Raw genomic sequence first — 27800 nt, 5'->3', positions numbered from 1 at the left:
CCCCAGACCCCCTGCTCTAACCACCAGCCCCCACGCCCCTCCCAGAGCCGGGGAGAGAACCCAGGAGTCCTGGCTCCCAGCCCCACTGACCAGCATGACGCAGAGACACATCAGAGGCTCTGGTTAAAAATACACATTTATGGGGGGGAGGAACCCCAATAATTTAACACACTTTATACACAGCAGCCACGTCCCCCCCCCCAGCACCACCAGCCCCCAGATCCTCCAGCCCCACAGGCTCCTGCCCCCCCCCCCGCTCCCAGCCCCCAGGGCGCAGCTCTTGCCCCACGGGAGGCGAGACCCACGGGGGGGGGCCTTCCCCCCGCTGCGCCCTGGCCCGAGGGGGTGGAGGGGACCGAGGGCAGAGGCTGGGCACACGGGGGGCCCCCAGGGTTGGGGGAGGGGGAGCGACCCCAGTGCCCAGCAGGGGAGGGGCTGGGGGAATTCCCTGAGTGGTGGGGGGTGGGGGGGGCGGCGCCGGCCAGGGCTAGGGGTCGACGAAGGACACCATGATGTAGCGGGTGCCGCGGGTGGTGGGCAGCCCCTCGTGGAAGTGGGTCAGGCGCCCGGGGTGCATCAGGCTCCAGCCCTTGCGGGGCGCCGTCACCGAGCAAGAGTAACGCAGGAATCGGCACCCGCCGCCCTGTGGGGGAGACGGGCCTGAGCGGTGCCCCTCAGCGCCGGCCCGCAGCTCCCGGCCCGCAGCCCCGTGACCCAGCCCCCGGTGCCCCTCAGCGCCGGCCCGCAGCTCCCGGCCCGCAGCCCCGTGACCCAGCCCCCGGTGCCCCTCAGCGCCGGCCCGCAGCTCCCGGCCCGCAGCCCCGTGACCCAGCCCCCGGCGCCCCGCAGCTCCCGGCCCGCAGCCCCCGGCCCGCAGCCCCGTGACCCGGTGCCCCTCAGCGCCGGCCCGCAGCTCCCGGCCCGCAGCCCCGTGACCCAGCCCCCGGTGCCCCTCAGCGCCGGCCCGCAGCTCCCGGCCCGCACCCCCGTGACCCAGCCCCCGGCGCCCCTCAGCGCCGGCCCGCAGCTCCCGGCCCGCACCCCCGTGACCCAGCCCCCGGCGCCCCGCAGCTCCCGGCCCGCAGCCCCCGGCCCGCAGCCCCGTGACCCGGCGCCCCTCAGCGCCGGCCCGCAGCTCCCGGCCCGCAGCCCCGTGACCCAGCCCCCGGTGCCCCTCAGCGCCGGCCCGCAGCTCCCGGCCCGCAGCCCCGTGACCCAGCCCCCGGTGCCCCTCAGCGCCGGCCCGCAGCTCCCGGCCCGCAGCCCCGTGACCCAGCCCCCGGCGCCCCGCAGCTCCCGGCCCGCAGCCCCGTGACCCAGCCCCCGGCGCCCCTCAGCGCCGGCCCGCAGCTCCCGGCCCGCAGCCCCGTGACCCAGCCCCCGGTGCCCCTCAGCGCCGGCCCGCAGCTCCTGGCCCGCAGCCCCGTGACCCAGCCCCTGGTGCCCCTCAGTGCCGGCCCGCAGCTCCCGGCCCGCAGCCCCGTGACCCAGCCCCCGGCGCCCCGCAGCTCCCGGCCCGCAGCCCCGTGACCCAGCCCCCGGCGCCCCGCAGCTCCCGGCCCGCAGCCCCGTGACCCAGCCCCCGGCGCCCCGCAGCCCCCGGCCCGCAGCCCCGTGACCCAGCCCCCGGCGCCCCTCAGCGCCGGCCCGCAGCTCCCGGCCCGCAGCCCCGTGACCCAGCCCCCGGCGCCCCGCAGCTCCCGGCCCGCAGCCCCGTGACCCAGCCCCCGGCGCCCCTCAGCGCCGGCCCGCAGCTCCCGGCCCGCAGCCCCGTGACCCAGCCCCCGGCGCCCCGCAGCTCCCGGCCCGCAGCCCCGTGACCCAGCCCCCGGTGCCCCTCAGCGCCGGCCCGCAGCTCCCGGCCCGCAGCCCCGTGACCCAGCCCCCGGTGCCCCTCAGCGCCGGCCCGCAGCTCCCGGCCCGCAGCCCCGTGACCCAGCCCCCGGCGCCCCGCAGCTCCCGGCCCGCAGCTCCCGGCCCGCACCCCCGTGACCCAGCGCCCCTCAGCGCCGGCCCGCAGCTCCCGGCCCGCAGCCCCGTGACCCAGCCCCCGGTGCCCCTCAGCGCCGGCCCGCAGCTCCCGGCCCGCAGCCCCGTGACCCAGCCCCCGGTGCCCCTCAGCGCCGGCCCGCAGCTCCCGGCCCGCAGCCCCGTGACCCAGCCCCCGGCGCCCCGCAGCTCCCGGCCCGCAGCCCCGTGACCCAGCCCCCGGCGCCCCGCAGCTCCCGGCCCGCAGCCCCGTGACCCAGCCCCCGGCGCCCCGCAGCCCCCGGCCCGCAGCCCCGTGACCCAGCCCCCGGCGCCCCTCAGCGCCGGCCCGCAGCTCCCGGCCCGCAGCCCCGTGACCCAGCCCCTGGTGCCCCTCAGCGCCGGCCCGCAGCTCCCGGCCCGCAGCCCCGTGACCCAGCCCCCGGCGCCCCGCAGCTCCCGGCCCGCAGCCCCGTGACCCAGCCCCCGGCGCCCCGCAGCTCCCGGCCCGCAGCCCCGTGACCCAGCCCCCGGCGCCCCGCAGCTCCCGGCCCGCAGCCCCGTGACCCAGCCCCCGGCGCCCCGCAGCCCCCGGCCCGCAGCCCCGTGACCCAGCCCCCGGCGCCCCTCAGCGCCGGCCCGCAGCTCCCGGCCCGCAGCCCCGTGACCCAGCCCCCGGTGCCCCTCAGCGCCGGCCCGCAGCTCCCGGCCCGCAGCCCCGTGACCCAGGCGCCGTCCCGCAGCTCCCGGCCCGCAGCCCCGTGACCCAGCCCCCGGCGCCCCGCAGCTCCCGGCCCGCAGCCCCGTGACCCAGCCCCCGGCGCCCCGCAGCTCCCGGCCCGCAGCCCCGTGACCCAGCCCCCGGCGCCCCGCAGCTCCCGGCCCGCAGCCCCGTGACCCAGCCCCCGGCGCCCCGCAGCCCCCGGCCCGCAGCCCCGTGACCCAGCCCCCGGCGCCCCTCAGCGCCGGCCCGCAGCTCCCGGCCCGCAGCCCCGTGACCCAGCCCCCGGTGCCCCTCAGCGCCGGCCCGCAGCTCCCGGCCCGCAGCCCCGTGACCCAGGCGCCGTCCCGCAGCTCCCGGCCCGCAGCCCCGTGACCCAGCCCCCGGTGCCCCTCAGCGCCGGCCCGCAGCTCCCGGCCCGCAGCCCCGTGACCCGGCCCCCGGCGCCCCTCAGCGCCGGCCCGCAGCTCCCGGCCCGCAGCCCCGTGACCCGGCCCCCGGCGCCCCTCAGCGCCGGCCCGCAGCTCCCGGCCCGCAGCTCCCGGCCCGCAGCCCCGTGACCCAGCCCCCGGCGCCCCTCAGCGCCGGCCCGCAGCCCCGTGACCCAGCCCCCGGCGCCCCTCAGCGCCGGCCCGCAGCTCCCGGCCCGCAGCCCCGTGACCCAGCCCCCGGCGCCCCCCAGCGCCGGCCCGCAGCTCCCGGCCCGCAGCCCCGTGACCCAGCCCCCGGCGCCCCGCAGCTCCCGGCCCGCAGCCCCGTGACCCAGCCCCCGGCGCCCCGCAGCCCCCGGCCCGCAGCCCCGTGACCCAGCCCCCGGCGCCCCGCAGCTCCCGGCCCGCAGCCCCGTGACCCAGCCCCCGGTGCCCCTCAGCGCCGGCCCGCAGCTCCCGGCCCGCAGCCCCGTGACCCGGCCCCCGGCGCCCCTCAGCGCCGGCCCGCAGCTCCCGGCCCGCAGCCCCGTGACCCAGCCCCCGGTGCCCCGCAGCTCCCGGCCCGCAGCTCCCGGCCCGCAGCCCCGTGACCCAGCCCCCGGCGCCCCTCAGCTCCCGGCCCGCAGCCCCGTGACCCAGCCCCCGGCGCCCCTCAGCGCCGGCCCGCAGCTCCCGGCCCGCAGCCCCGTGACCCAGCCCCCGGCGCCCCCCAGCGCCGGCCCGCAGCTCCCGGCCCGCAGCCCCGTGACCCAGCCCCCGGCGCCCCTCAGCTCCCGGCCCGCAGCCCCGTGACCCAGCCCCCGGCGCCCCTCAGCGCCGGCCCGCAGCTCCCGGCCCGCAGCCCCCGGCCCGCAGCCCCGTGACCCGGCCCCCGGCGCCCCTCAGCGCCGGCCCGCAGCTCCCGGCCCGCAGCCCCGTGACCCAGCCCCCGGCGCCCCCCAGCGCCGGCCCGCAGCTCCCGGCCCGCAGCCCCCGGGTCTCACCTCGTAGTCGGTGCCCTTGCTGTTGAGCGCGATGTTGATGGTGAAGGTGGACGAGTCGTGGTGGGGTCTCAACGCCGGCTGCTGCTCGGGTCGGTACCGAACCACGAAGTTCAGCAGGGCCCGGGCCTGGGGGGAGGGGCAGTCAGGGCGGGTGGGGGGAGAAGCAATCAGAGCCGGGGGGGGCAGGGGGAGGGCACCCCTGTGGGGCGACCCAGCGGTGGGTAACGGCCCGACAGCCCCTGCCAGCGCGGCCGGGGGAGCGCTCCCCGAGGCTGGAGGTCCGTGGGGGGGCCCAGAGAGCCCGGCTCCACCCCCGCAGGGCCACCCGACCCCACCCGGCCGGTACCTCGGGGCAGGAGCCGGGCTGCAGGGTGGGAGACGGGCGGGTGCCTCGGGGAGGAGCCGGGGAGCGGGGTGGGGCCCCCTGGGGGTACCTGGGTGGCGTAGCCGGGGTACAGGGTGGGGGTCCCCCGGGGGGTCCCTCGGGGAGGAGCCAGGGAGCAGGGAGGGGGCCCCCCGGGGTACCTCTGTGGCGTAGCCGGGGTACAGGGAGGGGGCCCCCCGTGGGGTACCTGGGTGGCGTAGCCGGGGTACAGGGTGGGGGCCCCCGGGGGGTCCCTCGGGGAGGAGCCGGGGTACAGGGAGGGGGTCCCCCGGGGTACCTGGGTGGCGTAGCCGGGGTACAGGGAGGGGGCCCCCCGGGGTACCTGTGTGGCGTAGCCGGGGTACAGGGAGGGGGCCCCCCGTGGGGTACCTGGGTGGCGTAGCCGGGGTACAGGGAGGGGGCCCCCCGGGGTACCTGGGTGGCGTAGCCGGGGTACAGGGAGGGGGCCCCCGGGGGGTCCCTCGGGGAGGAGCCGGGGTACGGGGAGGGGCCCCCCAGGGTACCTGGGTGGCGTAGCCGGGGTACGGGGAGGGGCCCCCCGGGGTACCTGGGTGGCGTAGCCGGGGTACAGGGAGGGGCCCCCCGGGGTACCTGGGTGGCGTAGCCGGGGTACGGGGAGGGGGTCCCCGGGGTACCTGGGTGGTGTAGCCGGGGTACAGGGAGGGGGCCCCCCGTGGTACCTGGGTGGCGTAGCCGGGGTGCGGGGAGGGGACCCCGGGGGGTCCCTCGGGGAGGAGCCGGGGTACAGGGAGGGGCCCCCCGGGGTACCTGGGTGGCATAGCCGGGGTACAGGGAGGGGCCCCCCGGGGTACCTGGGTGGCGTAGCCGGGGTACGGGGAGGGGCCCCCCGGGGTACCTGGGTGGCGTAGCCGGGGTACGGGGAGGGGGTCCCCGGGGTACCTGGGTGGCGTAGCCGGGGTACAGGGTGGGGGCCCCCGGGGTACCTGGGTGGCGTAGCCGGGGTACAGGGCCTCGGCGACGGGCGCGATGAATTCCCGCAGGAAGACCAGCCACGCGCCCTCCAGCCCGACCTGCTGCAGGTGGACGTCGTCGGTCGGGACGTTCTCGTAGCCCCCGGCCAGGCGGGCGTCCTGGGGGCGAGCGCCGGGTCAGGGGGGGTCTGCGCTGGGGGCCGCAGGGGGCGCTGGGCTGCGGGGAGCTGGGGAGCCACAGGGGGCGCTGGGGTGCGGGGAGTTGGGGGGCTCAGGTGGGGGGTCCGCAGGGGGCGCTGGGCTGCGGGGAGCTGGGGGGCCGCAGGGGGCGCTGGGCTGCGGGGAGTTGGGGGGCCGCAGGGGGGCGCTGGGCTGCGGGGAGCTGGGGGGCCGCAGGGGGCGCTGGGCTGCGGGGAGCTGGGGGGCCGCGGGGGGCTCTGGGCTGCGGGGAGCTGGGGGGCTGCAGGGGGCGCTGGGCTGCGGGGAGCTGGGGGGCTCAGCTTGGGGGGCCACAGGGGGCGCTGGGCTGCGGGGAGCTGGGGGGCCGCAGGGGGCGCTGGGCTGCGGGGAGCTGGGGGGCCGCAGGGGGCGCTGGGCTGCGGGGAGCTGGGGGGCCGCAGGGGGGCTCTGGGCTGCGGGGAGCTGGGGGGCTGCAGGGGGCGCTGGGCTGCGGGGAGCTGGGGGGCTCAGCTTGGGGGGCCACAGGGGGCGCTGGGCTGCGGGGAGCTGGGGGGCCGCAGGGGGCGCTGGGCTGCGGGGAACTGGGGGGCCGCAGGGGGCGCTGGGCTGCGGGGAGTTGGGGGGCCGCAGGGGGGCGCTGGGCTGCGGGGAGCTGGGGGGCCGCAGGGGGCGCTGGGCTGCGGGGAGCTGGGGGGCCGCAGGGGGGCGCTGGGCTGCGGGGAGCTGGGGGGCCGCAGGGGGCGCTGGGCTGCGGGGAGCTGGGGGGCCGCAGGGGGGCGTTGGGCTGCGGGGAGCTGGGGGGCCGCAGGGGGGCGCTGGGCTGCGGGGAGCTGGGGGGCCGCAGGCGGGCGCTGGGCTGCGGGGAGCTGGGGGGCTGCAGGGGGCGCTGGGCTGCGGGGAGCTGGGGGGCTCAGCTTGGGGGGCCACAGGGGGCGCTGGGCTGCGGGGAGCTGGGGGGCCGCAGGGGGCGCTGGGCTGCGGGGAACTGGGGGGCCGCAGGGGGCGCTGGGCTGCGGGGAGTTGGGGGGCCGCAGGGGGGCGCTGGGCTGCGGGGAGCTGGGGGGCCGCAGGGGGCGCTGGGCTGCGGGGAGCTGGGGGGCCGCAGGGGGGCGTTGGGCTGCGGGGAGCTGGGGGGCCGCAGGGGGGCGCTGGGCTGCGGGGAGCTGGGGGGCCGCAGGCGGGCGCTGGGCTGCGGGGAGCTGGGGGGCCGCAGGGGGCGCTGGGCTGTGGGGAGCTGGGGGGCCGCAGGGGGGCGCTGGGCTGCGGGGAGTTGGGGGGCTCAGGTGGGGGGGCCGCAGGGGGCGCTGGGCTGCGGGGAGCTGGGGGGCCGCAGGGGGCGCTGGGCTGCGGGGAGCTGGGGGGCCGCAGGGGGCACTGGGCTGCGGGGAGCTGGGGGGCCGCAGGGGGGCGTTGGGCTGCAGGGAGCTGGGGGGCCGCAGGGGGGCGCTGGGCTGCGGGGAGCTGGGGGGCCGCAGGGGGGCGCTGGGCTGCGGGGAGCTGGGGGGCTCAGCTTGGGGGGGCCGCAGGGGGCGCTGGGCTGCGGGGAGCTGGGGGGCCGCAGGGGGGCGCTGGGCTGCGGGGAGCTGGGGGGCCGCAGGGGGGCGCTGGGCTGCGGGGAGCTGGGGGGCCGCAGGGGGCGCTGGGCTGCGGGGAGCTGGGGGGCCGCAGGGGGCGCTGGGCTGCGGGGAGCTGGGGGGCCGCAGGGGGGTGTTGGGCTGCGGGGAGCTGGGGGGCCGCAGGGGGGCGCTGGGCTGCGGGGAGCTGGGGGGCCGCAGGGGGCGCTGGGCTGCGGGGAGCTGGGGGGCCGCAGGGGGGCGTTGGGCTGCGGGGAGCTGGGGGGCTCAGGTGGGGGGGCCGCAGGGGGCGCTGGGCTGCGGGGAGCTGGGGGGCCGCAGGGGGGCGCTGGGCTGCGGGGAGCTGGGGGGCCGCAGGGGGCGCTGGGCTGCGGGGAGTTGGGGGGCTCAGGTGGGGGGGCCGCAGGGGGCGCTGGGCTGCGGGGAGCTGGGGGGCCGTAGGGGGGCGCTGGGCTGCGGGGAGCTGGAGGGCCGCAGGGGGGCGCTGGGCTGCGGGGAGCTGGGGGGCCGCAGGGGGCGCTGGGCTGCGGGGAGCTGGGGGGCCGCAGGGGGGCGCTGGGCTGCGGGGAGCTGGGGGGCTCAGCTTGGGGGGCCGCACCCCACTCACCTTGTGCTGGCCTCCGGACCATATCCCATAATGCTCGACTTCCTGCACGAGTTCGTCGCAGGCCGGCTCGGCGAGGACGGGGAACCAGTAGACGTCGGGGCAGGGCTGCGGGGGGACGGGGGGTTACCGGGGGGGCCGCCGTGGGGCAGCCTCCCCGGCGGGGCACGTGAAGGGGCGGGCGGGGGGAGGAGACGGGGAGGGGATTCCCGGGGGGTGCGGTGGGAGTTTCGGGGGCGGGGCGGACGCCCCGTGAGCCGTCCTGGGGGGTGAGCGGGGGGCGATGGGGGGCTGGGGGAAGGTGGGGGCGGGGGGGGGGCTTTCACCTGCTGCACCAGCTCCCCCCGCAGCACTCGGGAGTAGTTCTCGTGGATGTATTTCTCCTGCCAGTCCTGGGGGGCACAAAGACTGCGTGAGAGACACCCCCTGCCCCCCGTCTCCCCCCCGGCTGGCCCCCTGCCCCCCGTCTCTCCTTCGCCTCCCCCAGCTGGCCCCCCGCCCCCCGTCTCCCCCCCGGCCGGGCCCCCGCCCCCTGTCTCCCTCCCAGCCGGCCCCCTGCCCCCCGTCTCTCCTTCGCCTCCCCCAGCCGGCCCCCTGCCCCCCGTCTCCCCCCCGGCCGGCCCCCTGCCCCCCGTCTCCCCCCCGGCCGGCCCCCCGCCCCTGTCTCTCCTTCGCCTCCCCCAGCCGGCCCCCTGCCCCCGTCTCCCCCCCGGCCGGCCCCCCGCCCCCCGTCTCCCCCCCGGCCGACCCCCCGCCCCCGTCTCTCCTTCGCCTCCCCCAGCCGGCCCCCTGCCCCCCGTCTCCCCCCCACCCGGCCTCTTGCCCCCTGTCTCCCCCCCGGCCGGCCCCCTGCCCCCCGTCTCCCCCCCGGCCGGCCCCCCGCCCCTGTCTCTCCTTCGCCTCCCCCAGCCGGCCCCCTGCCCCCGTCTCCCCCCCGGCCGGCCCCCCGCCCCCCGTCTCCCCCCCGGCCGACCCCCCGCCCCCGTCTCTCCTTCGCCTCCCCCAGCCGGCCCCCTGCCCCCCGTCTCCCCCCCGGCCGGCCCCCCGCCCCCATCTCTCCGTCACCTCCCCCAGCCGGCCCCCTGCCCCCCGTCTCCCCCCCGGCCAGCCCCCTGCCCCCGTCTCTCCTTCCCCTCCCCCAGGCGGCCCCCTGCCCCCCGTCTCCCCCCCGGCCGGCCCCCCGCCCCTGTCTCTCCTTCGCCTCCCCCAGCCGGCCCCCCGCCCCCCGTCTCCCCCCCAGCCGGCCCCCTTGTGACGAAGTGGGCCTGTTCTTAATGTTTCCTCTGAATTGTGTGGGGGTGCCTCAGTTTCCCCTATGCAGTTCTTAAGGATCTAGGGGGTGGGGTAAGGGTGTATGATCGTTGCAGAGCCCTAGAGGGCCGGTGTGTGCAGGGGTCTGGACACAGAGAATGGCCGACACCCTGTTTCCTGGCACCTGATGCCCTGGGCCCTTCCCCCCTGCGAGGTGAGAGCTAAAGGGTTGGAGAACAAAGGAATCGGGTGCCCTCCTGGCCGGGGACAGGGACAAAGCCCAGAGCAGGGGGGGCTGGGGGGAGTGTCAGTTGGGGGCTGGCTGGGACATGGAGTGAAGGGCAGACGGGGTTGTCTGGCTCACTGCCCCCCAAAATGGACCCAGCTGAGGGGTCCCGGTCTCTGCACCTACAAGCTCTGTGTTAGACCATGTCCCTGTGGTCTAATAAACCTCTGTTTTCCTGGCTGGCTGAGAGTCCCGTCTGACTGCGGAGTTGGGGGGCAGGACCCTCTGCCCCCCCCAGGACCCCGCCTGGGCGGACTGGCTGTGGGAAGCGCAGGGAGGGGCAGAGGAGGCTGAAGGCTCCGAGGTCAGAGCCAGGAAGGGGGAAGCCGGGTGAGCTGTGTGTCCTGCAGACAGGCTGCTCCCCGAGAGGAGACTCCCCCAGAGTCCTGCCTGGCTTCCTGGGGAGCAGTCCCAGAGCATCGCCCGGGGACCCCGGGACACCCCTGCCCCCCGTCTCTCCTTCGCCTCCCCCAGCTGGCCCCCTGCCCCCCGTCTCCCCCCTGGCCAGCCCCCCGCCCCCCATCTCTCCTTCCCCTCCCCCAGCCGGCCCCCTGCCCCCCGTCTCTCCTTCCCCTCCCCCAGCCGGCCCCCTGCCCCCCGTCTCTCCGTCACCTCCCCCAGCCAGCCCCCTGCCCCCCGTCTCCCCCCCGGCCGGCCCCCTGCCCCCGTCTCTCCGTCACCTCCCCCAGCTGGCCCCCTGCCCCCCATCTCCCCTCCCCCAGCCGGCCCCCTGCCCCCCGTCTCTCCCCCAGCCAGCCCCCTGCCCCCCACCTCACCTTCCCCTACCCCAGCCAGCCCTCTGCCCCCCATCTCCCCTCCCCTATTCGGAGGGATGAGTTTTCCCCAGGGCTTCCTGCCCCGCCAGCCCTGGAGACAGACCCCTAGAAGCCCCTGTACCCCATGGGCCAGCCCAGCCGCCGCAGCAGCGTTGGGGCTAGGACACACAGCAGAGGGGCACGGCCTGGGGCGGGACATGCTGTGGGCTGTCACTCACCGGGGGGGCTCCCCGAGATCTGCCAGAGGCCGGGGGGCCGGCGGGCCGTGGGGGTCACTCACCGGGGGGGCTCTCCGAGATCTGCCAGAGGCCGGGGGGCCGGCGGGCCGTGGGGCGGGCTGGGGGTCACTCACCAGGGGGTTCTCCGAGATTTGCCAGAGGCCGGGGGGCCGGCGGGCCGTGGGGCGGGCTGGGGGTCACTCACCGGGGGGCTCTCCGAGATCTGCCAGAGGCCGGGGGGCCGGCGGGCCGTGGGGCGGGCTGGGGGTCACTCACCAGGGGGTTCTCCGAGATCTGCCAGAGGTCGGGGTGCCGGCGGGACGTGTTATACGGGGCCGTGGAGACCAGGTGCCCAAACTCCTCCAGGTTCGTGATGTGCAGGAAAATCCCCTGCGGGAGACGGGCCGTCAGGGACCCCCCGGGCGGGGAGGGGTCGAGCGAGGGGGTTGGGGGGGGGTTGGGGGGGCTGTGTAGGGTTCAGGGGGACTGCGGGGATTTTGGGGGTGCTGTGTAGGGTTCAGGGGGACTGCGGGGATTTTGGGGGGCTGTGTAGCGTTCAGGAGGACTGTGGGGGTTTTGGGGGGGCTGTGTAGGGTTCAGGGGGACTGCAGGGATTTTGGGGGGCTGTGGAGGGTTCAGGGGGACTGCGGGGATTTTGGGGGGTTGTGGAGGGGTTCAGGGGGACTGCGGGGGTTTTGGGGGTTGTGGAGGGTTCAGGGAGGACTGTGGGGGTTTTGGGAGGGCTGTGGGGGGGTTCAGGCAGACTGCGGGTGTTTTAGGGGGGCTGCGGAGGGTTCAGGAGGACTGTGGGGGTTTTGGGGGTGCTGTGTAGGGTTCAGGGGGACTGCGGGGATTTTGGGGGGCTGTGGAGGGGTTCAGGGGGACTGCGGGGATTTTGGGGGGGTGTGGAGGGGTTCAGGCGGACTGCGGGTGTTTTGGGGGGGCTGCGGAGGGTTCAGGGGGACTGCGGGTGTTTTGGGGGGGCTGTGTAGGGTTCAGGGGGACTGCAGGGATTTTGGGGGGCTGTGGAGGGGTTCAGGGGGACTGCAGGGGTTTGGGGGGCCGGGGCGGTTCAGGGGGGCGGGGGCCCCGTACCCTCTCGCGGACGTTCTTGCAGAAGGCCATGTCGGGGTCGGTCTCCTCCAGGGTGAAGACGCTCCGGTCGTGCAGCTCCGAGCGCAGCGTCTCCCCGCGCACCAGGTAGGCCTGGCTGATATAGGGCACGTTCCACACCCCACTGCGGGACGGACACACGGACATGGCGTCAGCGGGGGAAGAGGCAGGCCCCTCCCCAGGGAAGGGGGCGGAGCTCCGGTCGGAGGGGGGGTCTAGGCCCCTCCACAGGGAAGGGGGCGGAGCTCAAGTCGGAGACGTGGTCTAGGCCCCTCCCCAGGGAAGGGGGCGGAGCTCCAGTTGGAGACGTGGTCTAGGCCCCTCCCCAGGGAAGGGGGCGGAGCTCCGGTCAGAGACGTGGTCTAGGCCCCTCCCCAGGGAAGGGGGCGGAGCTCCAGTTGGAGACGTGGTCTAGGCCCCTCCCCAGGGAAGGGGGCGGAGCTCCGGTCGGAGACGTGGTCTAGGCCCCTCCCCAGGGAAGGGGGCGGAGCTGGGGGGGCGGGTCCCTGGGGGTGACTCACGTGCGCTTGCCCTGCACCAGCTCGACGTAGTCCTCGGAGCGGGCATAGTAGCCCTCTGGGCTTAGCGCCCCCCAGAAATTCGACCAGAGCTTGCCTGGGCGCGACACCATGGGGGCGATGACCTTCCTGCAAGGGGGCGGAGACAGAAGGGGCGGAGCTAAACAAGGGGGCGGAGCCACAATGAAAGGGGCCCTATACAGGGGCAGCGTGTGGGGTTTCGGGGGGTCTCACCGGTTCTGGCGGATCGGGGCGCGCGGGGCCCCCGGGCTGGGGGGACGGTGGGGGGCAGGGGGGCGGTGGGGAGCGGCGGGGGGCAGGGCGTGGGGTTTCGGGGGGTCTCACCGGTTCTGGCGGATCAGGGCGCGCGGGGCCCCCGGGCTGGGGGGACGGTGGGGGGCAGGGGGGCGGTGGGGAGCGGCGGGGGGCAGGGCGTGGGGTTTCGGGGGGTCTCACCGGTTCTGGCGGATCGGGGCGCACGGGGCCCCCGGGCTGGGGGGCAGGGGGGCAGGGAGGCGGGTTTCGGGGGGTCTCACCGGTTCTGGCGGGTCGGGGCGCGCGGGGCCCCCGGGCTGGGGGGACGGTGGGGGGCAGGGGGGCGGTGGGGAGCGGCGGGGGGCAGGGCGTGGGGTTTCGGGGGGTCTCACCGGTTCTGGCGGATCAGGGCGCGCAGGGTCCCCGGGTTGGTCAGGGCGACGTCCGCGTCGAGGGTGAAGTAATAGTCACAGTCGGGGTCCTGCCGGCAGATGTCCCTAGGGGGCGGAAAACGGGGGGGGGGGCGGAGGTCAGACAAGCCCCATGAACCCGGTTCCTATTCCCCCCCACCCCCAGCCCCACCTCGGGACCCCCACGGCCCCCCCACCCCTCCTCTGTGCCCCTCTCTAACCCCTCCACCCCCACATGCCCCCTCCACCCCTCGGTCCTGCCCCCCACTGCTCAGCCCCGCCCCCTCACCCATTGCCCCGCCCCCATCCCCACAGCTCCGCCCACTCCTAATGCCTCCCGTCGCCCCCACCCCATTCTCATGGGGCCGGCCCGCAGTCCCATTGCCCCGCCCCCATCCCCACAGCTCCGCCCACTCTGAATCCCTCCCCTGTAGCCCCCCCCGCCCACACTCCCATTGCCCCGCCCACGCCCTCCGGCGTGGCCCCGCCCCCGTCCCCAGGGCCCCGCCCACTCACATGGCCATGTCCCGGGCCTCCCCCTGGCTCAGCTCCTCCTCCGGCCCCACCAGCTTGATGTGGGCGAAGGCCCCACGGAGCCGCTCCCAGGCCTCCTGCACGTGGGGCTCGTGGAAGACCTCCTGGGGGGAGGAGGGGCGGGGGTCAGCTGGGGGGATCCCCCATGCGGGATGGGGGGGCCTGGGGGGGGGGCGGGCTGCGGTGTCTCCAAGTAATGAGAGATCTCCGGGTGGGGGGGCCCCTGCTGGGTTGGGGGTATTTGGGGGTCACTGGGGGGTGGCAGGGCCGGGGGGCCTCTGTGGGGGGGACTCTAGGGAGCCCCTGAGGGGGGCAGCCGGGGGGTCGCGGTGGCAGCCGGGGGTTGGCGGGGGCTCATGGGAGGTGGCGGGGGCAGCCGGGGATTACGGGGGTCGGTGCTGGGGGCGGAGGGGATGAGAGGGAATCTAGGGGGGATCTGGGGGCGAGTGGTGGTGATGGGGATCTATGGGTGGCCCCGGGGCTCAGCCGGGGGTCATGGGGGGATCTGGGGGTGAGTGCTGGAGATGGGGGTACCTGGGGGGATCTGGAGGGGTCCAGGGAATGGGATCTCTGGGGGTCATGAGGGCAGCTGGAGGTCGAGGTGGTCATGGGGGGGGTCGTGGGGCAACAGGCGGTCACGGGTCATCATGGGGGTAGCTGGGGGTTTCAGGGGCAGCCGGGGGTCATGGGGGGTCACAGGGGCAGCCGGGGGTCATGGGGGGTCGCGGGGGTAGCTGGGGTTTACGGGGGGTCACAGGGGCGGCCAGGGGTCATGGGGGGTCACAGGGGCAGCCGGGGGTCATGGGGGGTCGTGGGGGCAGCTGGGGCTTACGGGGTGTCACGGGGGCGGCCAGGGGTCATGGGGGGTCGTGGGGGCAGCTGGGGCTTACGGGGTGTCACGGGGGCAGCCGGGGGTCATGGGGGGTCACGGGGGTAGCTGGGGTTTACGGGGGGTCACGGGGGCGGCCGAGGGTCATGGGGGGTCACAGGGGCAGCTGGGGGTCATGGGGGGTCACGGGGGTAGCTGGGGTTTACGGGGGGTCACGGGGGCAGCCGGGGGTCATGGGGGGTCACGGGGGTAGCTGGGGTTTACGGGGGGTCACGGGGGCGGCCGAGGGTCATGGGGGGTCACAGGGGCAGCTGGGGGTCATGGGGGGTCACGGGGGTAGCTGGGGTTTACGGGGGGTCACGGGGGCGGCCGAGGGTCATGGGGGGTCACGGGGGCAGCTGGGGGTCATGGGGGGTCACGGGGGTAGCTGGGGTTTACGGGGGGTCACGGGGGCGGCCGAGGGTCATGGGGGGTCACAGGGGCATCCGGGGGTCGTGGGGGCAGCTGGGGCTTACGGGGGGTCACGGGGGCAGCCGGGGGGCAGCCGGGGGACTCACCCGGTTGTGCAGGAAGAGGCCGAGGCGGGCGTAGGGATAGGCCCAGCCCAGCAGGCGTTGCAGGAACTGGGGCAGGAAGGGGGTGGGCTGCTCGATGAACACCCCCACCAGCACCCGGGGCAGCGCCGCCTCCTGGGGAGAGACGGGGGTCAGGCACCCCCAAACCCAGCCACTGCCTGCACCCCCCAACCCAGCCACGGCCAGCCCCCCAAACCCAGCCACTGCCTGCACCCCTAAACCCAGCCACTGTCAGCCCCCCAAACCCAGCCACTGCCTGCACCCCAAACCCATCCACGGCCAGCCCCCAAACCCAGCCACTGCCTGCACCCCTAAACCCAGCCACTGCCAGCCCCCCCCAACCCAGCCACGGCCAGCCCCCCAAACCCAGCCACTGCCTGCACCCCTAAACCCAGCCACTGTCAGCCCCCCAAACCCAGCCACTGCCTGCACCCCCAAACCCAGCCACGGCCAGCCCCCCAAACCCAGCCACTGCCTGCACCCCTAAACCCAGCCACTGTCAGCCCCCCAAACCCAGCCACTGCCTGCACCCCCAAACCCAGCCACGGCCAGCCCCCCAAACCCAGCCACTGCCTGCACCCCTAAACCCAGCCACTGTCAGCCCCCCAAACCCAGCCACTGCCTGCACCCCCAAACCCAGCCACGGCCAGCCCCCCAAACCAGCCACTCCCTGCACCCCAAACCCATCCACGGCCAGCCCCCAAACCCAGCCACTGCCTGCACCCCCAAACCCAGCCACGGCCAGCCCCCCAAACCCAGCCACTGCCTGCACCCCTAAACCCAGCCACTGCCAGCCCCCCCCAACCCAGCCACGGCCAGCCCCCCAAACCCAGCCACTGCCTGCACCCCTAAACCCAGCCACTGTCAGCCCCCCAAACCCAGCCACTGCCTGCACCCCCAAACCCAGCCACGGCCAGCCCCCCAAACCAGCCACTCCCTGCACCCCAAACCCATCCACGGCCAGCCCCCAAACCCAGCCACTGCCTGCACCCCCAAACCCAGCCACGGCCAGCCCCCCAAACCCAGCCACTGCCTGCACCCCTAAACCCAGCCACGGCCAGCCCCCCAAACCCAGCCACTGCCTGCACCCCTAAACCCAGCCACTGTCAGCCCCCCAAACCCAGCCACTGCCTGCACCCCCAAACCCAGCCACGGCCAGCCCCCCAAACCAGCCACTCACTGCACCCCAAACCCATCCACGGCCAGCCCCCCAAACCCAGCCACTGCCTGCACCCCCAAACCCAGCCACGGCCAGCCCCCCAAACCCAGCCACTGCCTGCACCCCTAAACCCAGCCACTGTCAGCCCCCCAAACCCAGCCACGGCCTGCACCCCCAAACCCAGCCACTGTCAGCCCCCCAAACTCAGCCACTGCCTGCACCCCCAAACCCAGCCACGGCCAGCCCCCCAAACCCAGCCACTCCCTGCACCCCCAAACCAGCCACTCCCTGCACCCCCCAAACCAGCCACTCCCTGCACCCCAAACCCAGCCACTGCCAGCCCCCCAAACCCAGCCCCTCCCTGCACCCCAAACCCTGCCACCGCCAGCCCCCCAAACCCAGCCACTCCTGGGGAGAGATGGGATCACTCCCAAACCCGCCCCTGCCCCCAGAAATTCAGGACCCCCAAAACCCATCCCAAACCCAGAAGCCCACAAACCTGCCTCTCAGACCCCCACAATTCCAGCTACCCCCCACCCCCAGGCTCCCCCAATTTGAGACCCACCCCCCAAACCCGCCCCCACACTCCCCACCACCCTCCAGTGTCCAGCATGCCCCCCCCCACCTCAGAGAGCCCCTCCGGCCCCCCACCCCTGGGGCTCTGCCTGGGGGTCCTGCCCCCGCACTCACCGGGGGCCCCGACAGGTCGCGGCCCCCCCAGCCCCCCTCGTAGGTCCATCGGTTCGGAATGTAGTTACCCAGGTAGTTCAGCTGCAGCTGTGGGGGGGCGGGAAAGGGTGAGATACGGGGCCCCCCCATCCCACCCCAGCCGCCCCCCCCCTCCCCGCAACTGCGAGGGCGGGGGGCACCTGCCGGGGGAGCCCCCGGCCAAGGGCAGCCTGAGCGACGGCGGAGGAAGTCAGAAGGGGGGCTCCCGGGGGTACCTGAGGGGTTGTGGGGGTCCCAGGGGGGATCTCGGCGGTGCCTGGGGGAGATGGGGGGTTGTTGGGGTCCCAGAGGGGAGGGGGGATCTCAGGGGTACCTGGGGGAGGAGGTGGGTTGTCGGGGGGTCCCAGGGGGTATCTCGGGGGTACCTGAGGGGTTGTGGGGGTCCCAGGGGGGATCTCGGGGGTAGCTAGGGGGTTGTGGGGCTCTCGGGGGTACCTGGGGGAGATGGGGGGTTGTGGGGGTCCCGGGGGGATCTCGGGGGTACCTGGGGGAAATGGGGGGTTGAGGGGGTCCCAGAGGGGAGCGGGGATCTCAGGGGTACCTGGGGGAGGAGGTGGGTTGTCGGGGGGTCCCAGGGGGTATCTCGGGGGTACCTGAGGGGTTGTGGGGGTCCCAGGGGGGATCTCGGGGGGATCTAGGGGGTTGTGGGGGTCCCAGGGGGGATCTCGGGGGTACCTGGGGGAGATGGGGGGTTGTTGGGGTCCCAGAGGGGAGGGGGGATCTCAGGGGTACCTGGGGGAGGAGGTGGGTTGTCGGGGGGTCCCAGGGGGTATCTCGGGGGTACCTGGGGAGGAGGTGGGTTGTCGGGGGGTCCCAGGGGGTATCTCGGGGGTACCTGGGGAGGAGGTGGGTTGTCGGGAGGTCCCAGGGGGTATCTTGGGGGTACCTGAGGGGTTGTGGGGGTCCCAGGGGGGATCTCGGGGGTAGCTAGGGGGTTGTGGGGCTCTCGGGGGTACCTGGGGGAGATGGGGGGTTGTGGGGGTCCCGGGGGGATCTCGTGGGTACCTGGGGGAAATGGGGGGTTGAGGGGGTCCCGGGGGGATCCCAGTGTCCCAGGGGGGATCTCGGGGGGAGATGGGGGATCTCGGGGTACCTTGGTGGGCCCGTTGCCGTGGATCACCACAGGGAGGGTGTCATAGGCCACGTTCCGGGCACGGACCCGGTTCCTCTCGAACTTCAGCACCACCTCGTCTGGGAGAGAGAGGGAGACGTGGGGATAGAGGGGCCCAGCCCCCCGCCCCTCCCAGAGCCGAGGAGAGAACCCAGGAGTCCTGGCTCCCAGCCCCCCTGCTCTAACCCACCGGCCCCCACTCCCCTCCCAGAGCCGGGGAGAGAACCCAGGAGTCCTGGCTCCCAGCCCCCTGCTCTAACCCACCAGCCCCCACTCCCCTCCCAGAGCCAGGGGGAGAACCCAGGAGTCCTGGCTCCCAGCCCCCCTGCTCTAACCCACCAGCCCCCACTCCCCCACCAGAGCCAGGGGGAGAACCCAGGAGTCATGGCTCCCAGCCCCCCTGCTCTAACCCACCAGGCCCCACTCCCCTCCCAGAGCCGGGGAGAGAACCCAGGAGTCCTGGCTCCCAGCCCCCCTGCTCTAACCCACCAGGCCCCACTCCCCTCCCAGAGCCGGGGAGAGAACCCAGGAGTCCTGGCTCCCAGCCCCCCTGCTCTGACCCACCAGCCCCCACTCCCCTCCCAGAGCTGGGCAGAGAACCCAGGAGTCCTGGCTCCCAGCCCCCCTGCTCTAACCCACCAGTCCCCCACTCCCCTCCCAGAGCCAGGGGGAGAACCCAGGCGTCCTGGCTCCCAGACCCCCTGCTCTAACCCACCGGCCCCCACTCCCCTCCCAGAGCCAGGGGGAGAACCCAGGAGTCCTGGCTCCCAGACCCCCCCTGCTCTAACCCACCGGCCCCCAGTCCCCTCCCAGAGCTGGGCAGAGAACCCAGGAGTCCTGGCTCCCCGCCCCCCTGCTCTAACCCACCAGCCCCCAGTCCCCTCCCAGAGCCAGGGGGAGAACCCAGGCGTCCTGCCCCTGCCCCACCCGGAGCTGGGATAGAACCCAGGCGTCCTGACCCTTATGGGGTGCCCCCCCATCTCTCACCAATGGCCCCATTGAGGTTCTGGAAGATTTTCGACTTGTGGTCGAGCGCCAGTCCAAACTTCTCCTGGGGGGGAGAGGGGGCTTCAGAGCGGGGAGGGACCTGCGCCCAGAGGCTGCCCCCCTCCCCCCCCACCCCCAGAAATCCCTTCCCTCCACTGCTCCCCCCCAGCCCCAAACCCCCTACCCTGCCTCCAATCCCACCCCCCCAGCCCTTCCCCAACACTGCAGTCCCCATGCCCCCCCCCCCCCCCAGAGCACCCCGCCTGCCCCCTCCTGCAGTGCCCCACCTCGGCCTGGGGCCGAGACCCCCGAGGGAAGCAGCCCAGAAGCCTGACAGGAGCAGAAATGATTTAATGGGGGGGGGCCTTCACCTTTGGGGGGGAATATCTCCCTCAAATGTCCCCCCGGCCCTGAACTCCCAATCGGAACGCCCCCCAATGGGAGCCAGGGTCCACGGCTGGTGGAAATTGTGTGGGTGTGTTGGGGTGGAAGGGGGGGTGTCTCCCTGCTGCGCACCCCAAAACCAGCCATGAGCAGGGGCCGATTCCCCAACTTCCCCTTGGGTCTTCTCCACTGGGCTCCTGGAACTTGGCTCCCCCCCCCAGCCCCCAGAGTCAGCCGCATCCCAGAGCCAATCCCAGCCCCCCATCACAGAACCCAGGAGTCCTGGCACCCAGCCCACCCTGCTCTGACCCACCAGCCCCCACTCCCCTCCCAGAGCCAGGGGGAGAACCCAGGAGTCCTGGCTCCCAGCCCCCCTGCTCTGACCCACCAGCCCCCACTCCCCTCCCAGAGCCAGGGAGAGAACCCAGGAGTCCTGGCACCCAGCCCCCCTGCTCTGACCCACCAGCCCCCACTCCCCTCCCAGAGCCAGGGAGAGAACCCAGGAGTCCTGGCTCCCAGTCCCCCCCTGCTCTAACCACTGGACCCCACTCCCCTCCCAGAGCTGGGGAGAGAACCCAGGAGTCCTGGCTCTCAGCCCCCCCTGCTCTGACCCACCAGCCCCCACTCCCCTCCCGGAGCCGGGGGGAGAACCCAGGAGTCCTGGCACCCAGCCCCCCTGCTCTAACCCACCAGCCCCCACGCCCCTCCCAGAGCCAGGGGGAGAACCCAGGAGTCCTGGCTCTCAGCCCCCCTGCTCTAACCCACCAGCCCCCACTCCCCTCCCAGAGCCGGGGAGAGAACCCAGGAGTCCTGGCTCTCAGCCCCCCCTGCTCTGACCCACCAGCCCCCACGCCCCTCCCAGAGCCGGGGGGAGAACCCAGGAGTCCTGGCTCCCAGCCCCCCCCAATCTAACCTCTGTTGGTGCCCCTCGAACTCCAGCTTGTGGCAGATTCCTGTCCAAATTTGGTGGGGGGGGGGCTTGGGAGCAAAACCCGATACCCTCGTTTCCAGCCCGAACTCGTCACCCCCGCCCCCCGCCCTGGGCTGGCCGCGTCGCGCATTTCCAACCCCGGTGTCGGCGTCAGGCCCTTCCCCCCCCGCCCCGCCAGCACCCCCCAGTACCCCCGGCCAGCCCCACGTCGTAACTGGGGCGGGCGGGGGGGACACACAATGGGGAATGGACCGAGCCAGATCCCTCCACTGCACCCCCCAGCCCCTCAGGGCCCCCGGCCAGCCCCACGTCGTGACTGGGGCGGGCGGGGGGGACACACAATGGGGAATGGACCGGGCCAGAGCCCCTACTGCACCCCCCAGATCCCTCCACTGCACCCCCCAGCCCCACAGGGCCCCCGGCCAGCCCCACGTCGTGACTGGGAGGGGGCGGGGGGGACACACAATGGGGAATGGACCGGGCCAGAGCCCCTACTGCACCCCCCAGCCCCACAGGGCCCCCGGCCAGCCCCACGTCGTGACTGGGAGGGGGCGGGGGGGGACACACAATGGGGAATGGACCGGGCCAGATCCCTCCACTGCACCCCCCAGCCCCTCAGGGCCCCCGGCCAGCCCCACGTCGTGACTGGGGCGGGCGGGGGGGACACACAATGGGGAATGGACCGGGCCAGAGCCCCTACTGCACCCCCCAGATCCCTCCACTGCACCCCCCAGCCCCACAGGGCCCCCGGCCAGCCCCACGTCGTGACTGGGAGGGGGCGGGGGGGACACACAATGGGGAATGGACCGGGCCAGAGCCCCTACTGCACCCCCCAGCCCCACAGGGCCCCCGGCCAGCCCCACGTCGTGACTGGGAGGGGGCGGGGGGGGACACACAATGGGGAATGGACCGGGCCAGATCCCTCCACTGCACCCCCCAGCCCCACAGGGCCCCCGGCCAGCCCCACGTCGTGACTGGGAGGGGGCGGGGGGGGACACACAATGGGGAATGGACCGGGCCAGATCCCTCCACTGCACCCCCCAGCCCCTCAGGGCCCCCGGCCAGCCCCACGTCGTGACTGGGAGGGGGCGGGGGGGGGACACACAATGGGGAATGGACCGGGCCAGAGCCCCTACTGCACCCCCCAGATCCCTCCACTGCACCCCCCAGCCCCACAGGGCCCCCGGCCAGCCCCACGTCGTGACTGGGGCGGGCGGGGGGGGGACACACAATGGGGAATGGACCGGGCCAGAGCCCCTACTGCACCCCCCAGATCCCTCCACTGCACCCCCCAGCCCCACAGGGCCCCCGGCCAGCCCCACGTCGTGACTGGGAGGGGGCGGGAGGGGAGGTACAATGGGGCGAAGCCCCCCCCTCATTAAATCATTTAGAGGCCCGGGATTCTGGAGGGGTTTAATTCCCCCGCCCCAATTTGCAGCCGGGCTTTTGCCCGCTTCTCCCTGGTTTTCAGCCCACAGATGTGGGTCGGGTTTGGCCCACGCGGCTCCTTTGTTTCCAGGCCGCACAAGTCCCGTCCCGCGCGCCCTCCCCCCCCCCCAGTTTGGACGCCAAAAGGCCACCAGGGAACCGGGGTCCCCCCCGGGCTCGGGGGGGGCCGGCCGGCGGGAGACGGGGGGGGCCGGGGACCCACCCGCAGGCCGGGGTCCAGGTAGATGTGGGTGTAGAAGAGCTGGTCGTCGTCGTCGTCCTTGTATTTCCAGCGCTGGACCACGCGGTGGACGGCCGGGGCGAAGCCGATGAATCCTGGGGGGGGGCGGGCGGAGAGGTCAGGCCCCCCCCGCCCCCGGGGGGCTGCCCCCCTGCACGCCCCCCCCCACCCCGCAAATGCCCTCCCCTCCGCCCCCCTGCCGCCGTATACCATTGATACCCTGCCCCGCCGGGGACCCCCACCCCCCTCCGGCACGTACCCGCGCTGTCCCCCCCGGCCCCCCGAGGCCCGGCCCCGGCCCCCCAGCACTCACCGCCGGAGTTGAGGAACCGCTTGCCGGTGCTGACGGGGGGGTAACGCTCGGCCAGGCCCCACTCGGGCCAGCAGAAGCCCTCGGCCGAGAAGACGACCCGGCTCTCGAACGCCAGGAACTTCCGCAGCAGCCCCACGGGGCCCCCGGCCAGCACCACGTCGTAACTGGGGGGCGGGGGGGGCACACGATGGGGAATGGACCGGGCCAGAGCCCCCCACTGCACCCCCAGAGCCCCCCCCTGCACCCCCAGAGCCCCCCCCAGCCCCACGGGGCCCCCGGCCAGCACCACGTCGTAACTGGGGGGCGGGGGGGGCACACGATGGGGAATGGACCGGGCCAGAGCCCCCCACTGCACCCCCAGAGCCCCCCCTGCACCCCCAGAGCCCTCCCCAGCCCCACGGGGCCCCCGGCCAGCACCACGTCGTAACTGGGGGGCGGGGGGGGGCACACGATGGGGAATGGACCGGGCCAGAGCCCCCCACTGCACCCCCAGAGCCCCCCCCCGCCCCACGGGGCCCCCGGCCAGCCCCACGTCGTAACTGGGGGGCGGGGGGGGCACACGATGGGGAATGGACTGGGCCAGAGCCCCCCACTGCACCCCCAGAGCCCCCCACTGCACCCCCAGAGCCCCCCCCAGCCCCACGGGGCCCCCGGCCAGCACCACGTCGTAACTGGGGGGCGGGGGGGCACACGATGGGGAATGGACCGGGCCAGAGCCCCCCACTGCACCCCCAGAGCCCCCCACTGCACCCCCAGAGCCCTCCCCAGCCCCACGGGGCCCCCGGCCAGCACCACGTCGTAACTGGGGCCGGGGGGGCACACGATGGGGAATGGACCGGGCCAGAGCCCCCCACTGCACCCCCAGAGCCCCCCCCAGCCCCACGGGGCCCCCGGCCAGCCCCACGTCGTAACTGGGGGGCGGGGGGGGCACACGATGGGGAATGGACTGGGCCAGAGCCCCCCACTGCACCCCCAGAGCCCCCCCCAGCCCCACGGGGCCCCCGGCCAGCACCACGTCGTAACTGGGGCCGGGGGGGCACACGATGGGGAATGGACCGGGCCAGAGCCCCCCACTGCACCCCCAGAGCCCCCCCCGCCCCACGGGGCCCCCGGCCAGCCCCACGTCGTAACTGGGGGGCGGGGGGGCACACGATGGGGAATGGACCGGGCCAGAGCCCCCCACTGCACCCCCAGAGCCCCCCCCAGCCCCACGGGGCCCCCGGCCAGGACCACGTCATAACTGGGGGGCAGGGGGGCATACAATGGGGAATGGACCAGGCCAGAGCCCCTACTGCACCCCCCCAGAGTACCCCCCCAGCCCCACGGGGCCCACTTCATAACGGGGGTGTGGGGGGATGCGTACAGGTCACAGCGACCCCCTGGCCCGCTCTCTCTGCCCTCCTTCCCCACGGGGGCTGGGAATTGTAGCGTCACCCCCCCGCCCAGTGCACCCTCAAAATCCCCCTCCCTGCCCAGACTGGCCCCCCAAATGCTGCTTCCAGCCCAGCGGGACCCGGGGGCCGGGAGCAGAGCAGGGGGACGGATGCACCCCGGAGCTGGGGACCCCCAGACGTCAGGGAGAGCAGGGCACCCCCCCGCCGTACCTGTCGACGAACATGACGACGAGGTCCTCGCGCTCTGCGTGCTTCGCCATCTCCTCCTTCAGCCAGCGCACCTTCTGCCCGCCCCCCACCGTGCGGGCCACGTCCCCCCCACGCCACTCCTCGCCCAGGCCCAGGGTCTGCGGGGACAGGGGGCGTGAGAGAGACCCCCGTCCCGGCGCCCAGACGCGGCCAGCTCTGGGGCGGGGCGCGGGGGCTGGTTCCACGGGGACCCCGTCCCGTGGCCGAGATGCGGCCAGCTCTGGGGTGGGGCGGCTGGTTTCACGGGGACCCCGTCCCGGCGCCGAGATGCGGCCAGCTCTGGGACGGGGCGCGGGGGCTGGTTCCACGGGGACCCCGTCCCGGGGCCGAGATGTGGCCAGCTCTGGGGTGGGGCGGCGTCGAGATGCGGCCAGCTCTGGGGTGGGGCGCGGGAGCTGGTTCCACGGGGACCCCGTCCCGGCGCCGAGATGCGGCCAGCTCTGGGGTGGGGCGGCGTCGAGATGCGGCCAGCTCTGGGGTGGGGCGGCTGGTTTCACGGGGACCCCGTCCCGGCACCGAGATGCGGCCAGCTCTGGGGTGGGGCGGCGCCGAGATGCAGCCAGCTCTGGGGTGGGGCGGCTGGTTTCACGGGGACCCCGTCCCGGCGCCGAGATGCGGCCAGCTCTGGGGTGGGGCGGCTGGTTTCACGGGTACCCCGTCCCGGCGCTGAGATGCGGCCAGCTCTGGGGCGGGGTGCAGGGGCTGGTTACACGGGGACCCTGTCCTGGCGCCAAGATGCGGCCAGCTCTGGGGCGGGGCGGCTGGTTTCACGGGGACCCTGTCCCGGCACCGAGATGCGGCCAGCTCTGGGGTGGGGCGGCGCCGAGATGCGGCCAGCTCTGGGGTGGGGCGGCTGGTTACACGGGTACCCCGTCCCGGTGCCGAGATGCGGCCAGCTCTGGGGTGGGGCGGCTGGTTACACGGGTACCCCGTCCCGGCGCCGAGATGCGGCCAGCTCTAGGGCGGGGCGGCTGGTTACACGGGTACCCCGTCCCGGTGCCGAGATGCGGCCAGCTCTGGGGTGGGGCGGCTGGTTACACGGGTACCCCGTCCCGGCGCCGAGATGCGGCCAGCTCTGGGGTGGGGCGGCTGGTTACACGGGTACCCCGTCCCGGTGCCGAGATGCGGCCAGCTCTGGGGTGGGGCGGCTGGTTACACAGGGACCCCGTCCCGGCGCCGAGATGCGGCCAGCTCTGGGGCGGGTCCGTCTCACCTTGACGGTGTAGTTGAAGTAGCGGGCGGTGTGCATGAATCGCTCGTACCCCTCCGTCTGCTCCGTGGCCGCTGTGATCAGCAGCAGGTTGTCTGTGGGGCAGAAAGGTGCCGGGTTCTGGTTAGTTCCCCCCATAGACCCTGCTTGGCCCTGCACGCCCCCCGGCACTCCCCTTGGATTCACTCCCCCCCAGCCCTCAAGTGGAAGAACCCAGGAGTCCTGGATCCCCGGACCTGCCCTGGGGGCTGCGGCCAATGGGAGGTGCTGGCAGACTCCCTGATCCTGGAGAATCCCCCTCCAGGGGCAGCCGTGCAGGGCCTCGGACACACATCACCCACTCAGACAACAGCACCCAATGAGGCCTCACAGCGCTGGGCCCTGAAATTCCAGCTCTCCCACCCCCCCGCCCCTCCCTCTACCCCCCTTGCCATGCCTCAAGGGAGGGGAAACTGAGGCACAATGGGTGGGAGGGGCTTTCCCGAGGGCTGCCCCGTAAAGAAGTGGAGGGCAGGAAGCGGATGGCTCAGCGGGTCGGACCCTGGGCTGGGCACCTGGCTGAGCCGCTGCCCTGCGGGGGACATCGCACAAGGCCCTTTCTTGCACGCTGCCTCAGTTTCCCCCCTTGCCCTTTGTCTGGTCAGGCTGTGAGCTCCACGGGGCAGGGACTGGCTCAGGGCGTCTGCAGCACCCGGCGCGACGGGGTCCCGATCTCAGTCGGGGGGGGTCTGGGCAGCGCCCGGCGCGATGGGGCCCCGATCTCGGTCATGGGGGGGGGAGAGGAGTCCACCTGGCCCCTGGCACGCCGGGGCCCCCCTCTCCGGCAGGGCGTCCAGCCGTTACCGTGCTACGCGTGAACAACGGGACAAATTCCCGGCGCCCGGCCCTCGCCAGGCCGCTAATTGGAAGCAGAGGGCGGCGCCCGGGCCAGGTCTGGTGACTGGGCTTGAGACAGAGACGGGGGCCCCCGTTCCCCCCTCGGTCCCGGCATGGGGCGCCGCATGGCCCCCAGAAAAGGACTGGACCCCCCCTTCTGTACCAGCTGAGCAGGGCTTGGCTCCCAGAGGGTCCCCAGCGCCGGGGGGTTTGGGTGAAATCCCCACCCCCTCTTCTGGGGCTGGCCCTGAGCCGCAGGCAGGGGCTCCCCCAGACTTTGGGGGGCAGGCTGCCTGGGCAGCAGGACCTGGGGGGTCTGATCCTAGCCAGGGCAGCGCCCCGACCCTGCTGCCCACAGGAAAGAGCAGGGGGCTGGGAGCCAGGACTCCTGGGGTCTCTCCCTGGCTCTGAGAGGGGAGTGGGGCCTAGCAGTGAGAGCAGGGCCCTGGGAGCCAGGACTCCTGGGTTCTAGTCCTGGGTGAGCCGCTGCCCTGCGGGGGACGTCACAAAAGGCCCTTTCTTACACGCTGCCTCAGTTTCCCCCATCCCCCTTTGTCTGGTCAGGCTGTGAGCTCCACGGGGCAGGGACTGGCTCAGGGCGTCTGCAGCACCCGGCGCGATGGGGTCCCGATCTCAGTGGGGGGAGGAGTCCACCTGGCCCCTGGCACGCCGGGGCCCCCCTCTCCGGCAGGGCGTCCAGCCGTTACCGTCCTACGCGTGAACAACAGGGACAAATTCCCGGCGCCCGGCCCTCGCCAGGCCGCTAATTGGAAGCAGAGGGTGGCGCCCGGGCCAGGTCTGGTGACTGGGCTTGAGACAGAGACGGGGGCCCCCGTTCCCCCTTCGGTCCCGGCATGGGGCCCCCCACAGCCCCCCGAGAAAGGCTGGACCCCCACGGGAAAGAGCAGCGGGGCTGGGAACCAGGACTCCTGGGTTCTCTCCAGGCTCTGGGAGGGGAGTGGGGGCTGGTGAGTTAAAGCAGGGGGGGCTGGGAGCCAGGACTCCTGGGTTCTCTCCAGGCTCTGGGAGGGGAGTGGGGGCTGGTGAGTTAGAGCAGGGGGGGCTGGGAGCCAGGACGCCTGGGTTCTCTCCAGGCTCTGGGAGGGGAGTGGGGGCTGGTGAGTTAGAGCAGGGGGGGCTGGGAGCCAGGACGCCTGGGTTCTCTGCCCGGCTCTGGGAGCCAGGAAAACCCCACGTACCCCAGTGTCTCTGGTGGGGTCTCTGTTCAGAATGGCCGGCAACTCAGGGGTCCCAAGGATTGGGCAGAGTGAACCCCCCAGCCCTGCCCACGACTCCCATGGAGCGGGGGGGGGTCCCCCCCTGCCCCCCCAGCCAGGCACACAAGCGCTTGGCCTCGGGGCAGCCATGGGGTTCCCCCTCTGCCCCCCGTTCTCTGTGTGCCTGATCCCCCGCTTCTCCCTGGCCGACCTAGCCCTCCGGGGAAGCCCCCTCCAACAGCTGGGCCCCCCACCACCCCGCATGCCCCTCCCCGCGTCCCCTGCCCCCGATCCCCCCCAACTCCCCCGTGTCCCCTGACCCGATCCCCCCGCCTTCCCCCGTACCCCTCCCCGTGTCCCCAACTCCCGATCTCCCCCCCGCGCCCCTCCCCGTGTCCCCTGCCCCGATCCCCCCACCTTCCCCGTGCCCCTCCCCGTGTCCCCAACCCCCGATCTCCCCCCCCGCACTCCTCCCCATGTCCCCTGCCCCCCATCTCCCCCTAAGACCCCCATGTCCCCTGCCACGATCCTCCCGCCTTCTCCCGTGTCCCTCCCCGTGTCCCCTACTCCCCATCTCCCCCCCGCGCCCCTCCCCGTGGCCCCTGCCCCCGATCTCCCCCTAACACCCCCATGTCCCCTGCCACGATCCCCCCGCCTTCCCCCGTGTCCGTCACCATGTCCACAACCACCGATCTCCCCCCCGCGCCCCTCCCCGTGTCCCCAACCCCCAATCTCCCCCCCCGCACTCCTCCCCATGTCCCATGTCCCCTGCCCCCCATCTCCCCCTAACCCCCCCGTGTCCCCTGCCACGATCTCCCCCCTAACCCCGCGTATCCCCCGCCCCCCGATCCCCCCTGCCCGGGGCTCACCCGCGTTGAGCGCCGGGCGGTCCCGGGGGGCGCTGCCGGGGACCCCCAGGAGCAGGGCGGCCAGGGGCAGGAGGGCGGCCGGGCTCGGCTCCATGGCGGGGAAGCTCTGAGCGGGGCCCGGGCTCGCAGCTCTCGCGATCCGAGCCCGGCTCCTCCCAG

The 27800-nt window shown here is 74.9% G+C and overlaps 1 protein-coding gene across 3 annotated transcripts; it reads right to left on the bottom strand.

Moving 5' to 3' along the window:
- Positions 1–123: 123 nt before the first annotated feature.
- Positions 124–27800, bottom strand: PLOD3 (procollagen-lysine,2-oxoglutarate 5-dioxygenase 3). Of its 3 annotated transcripts, none has more exons than XM_084616473.1 (19): positions 27642–27800; positions 24683–24774; positions 23431–23567; positions 21827–21990; positions 21496–21608; positions 18530–18593; positions 17525–17622; positions 16393–16479; positions 14526–14657; positions 13122–13243; positions 12588–12692; positions 11944–12069; positions 11405–11546; positions 10586–10699; positions 8105–8170; positions 7782–7886; positions 5433–5579; positions 4104–4229; positions 124–643 (listed from the first exon to the last, which is right to left on the bottom strand). In XM_084616473.1, exons 1-19 carry the CDS (start codon positions 27733–27735, stop codon positions 488–490), a joined length of 2190 nt encoding a protein of 729 aa, XP_084472599.1. In that variant the 5' UTR covers positions 27736–27800; the 3' UTR covers positions 124–487. The 3 variants fall into 3 exon arrangements, with proteins under 3 accessions (XP_084472599.1, XP_084472600.1, XP_084472601.1); XM_084616474.1 differs by lacking the exon at positions 27642–27800 and adding an exon at positions 26080–26414; XM_084616475.1 differs by lacking the exons at positions 14526–14657; positions 16393–16479.

Source organism: Lepidochelys olivacea (assembly GCF_965140295.1).
Source record: "Lepidochelys olivacea isolate rLepOli2 genome assembly, chromosome: 28".
Lineage (NCBI taxonomy): Eukaryota > Metazoa > Chordata > Testudines > Cheloniidae > Lepidochelys > Lepidochelys olivacea.
This window is presented reverse-complemented; position numbering and strand designations above follow the sequence as displayed.

Excerpts from the sequence above, each read along its gene's own strand:
- PLOD3 (XM_084616473.1), bottom strand. The coding sequence starts at position 27,735 with ATGGAGCCGAGCCCGGCCGCCCTCCTGCCCCTGGCCGCCCTGCTCCTG. Across the intron at positions 13,244-14,525 it reads GCCTCTTCCTGCACAACCGG|GAGGTCTTCCACGAGCCCCA; the intron begins GTGAGTCCCCCG and ends TCCTCCCCCCAG. Across the intron at positions 8,171-10,585 it reads AGATCTCGGAGAACCCCCTG|GACTGGCAGGAGAAATACAT; the intron begins GTGAGTGACCCC and ends TGTGCCCCCCAG.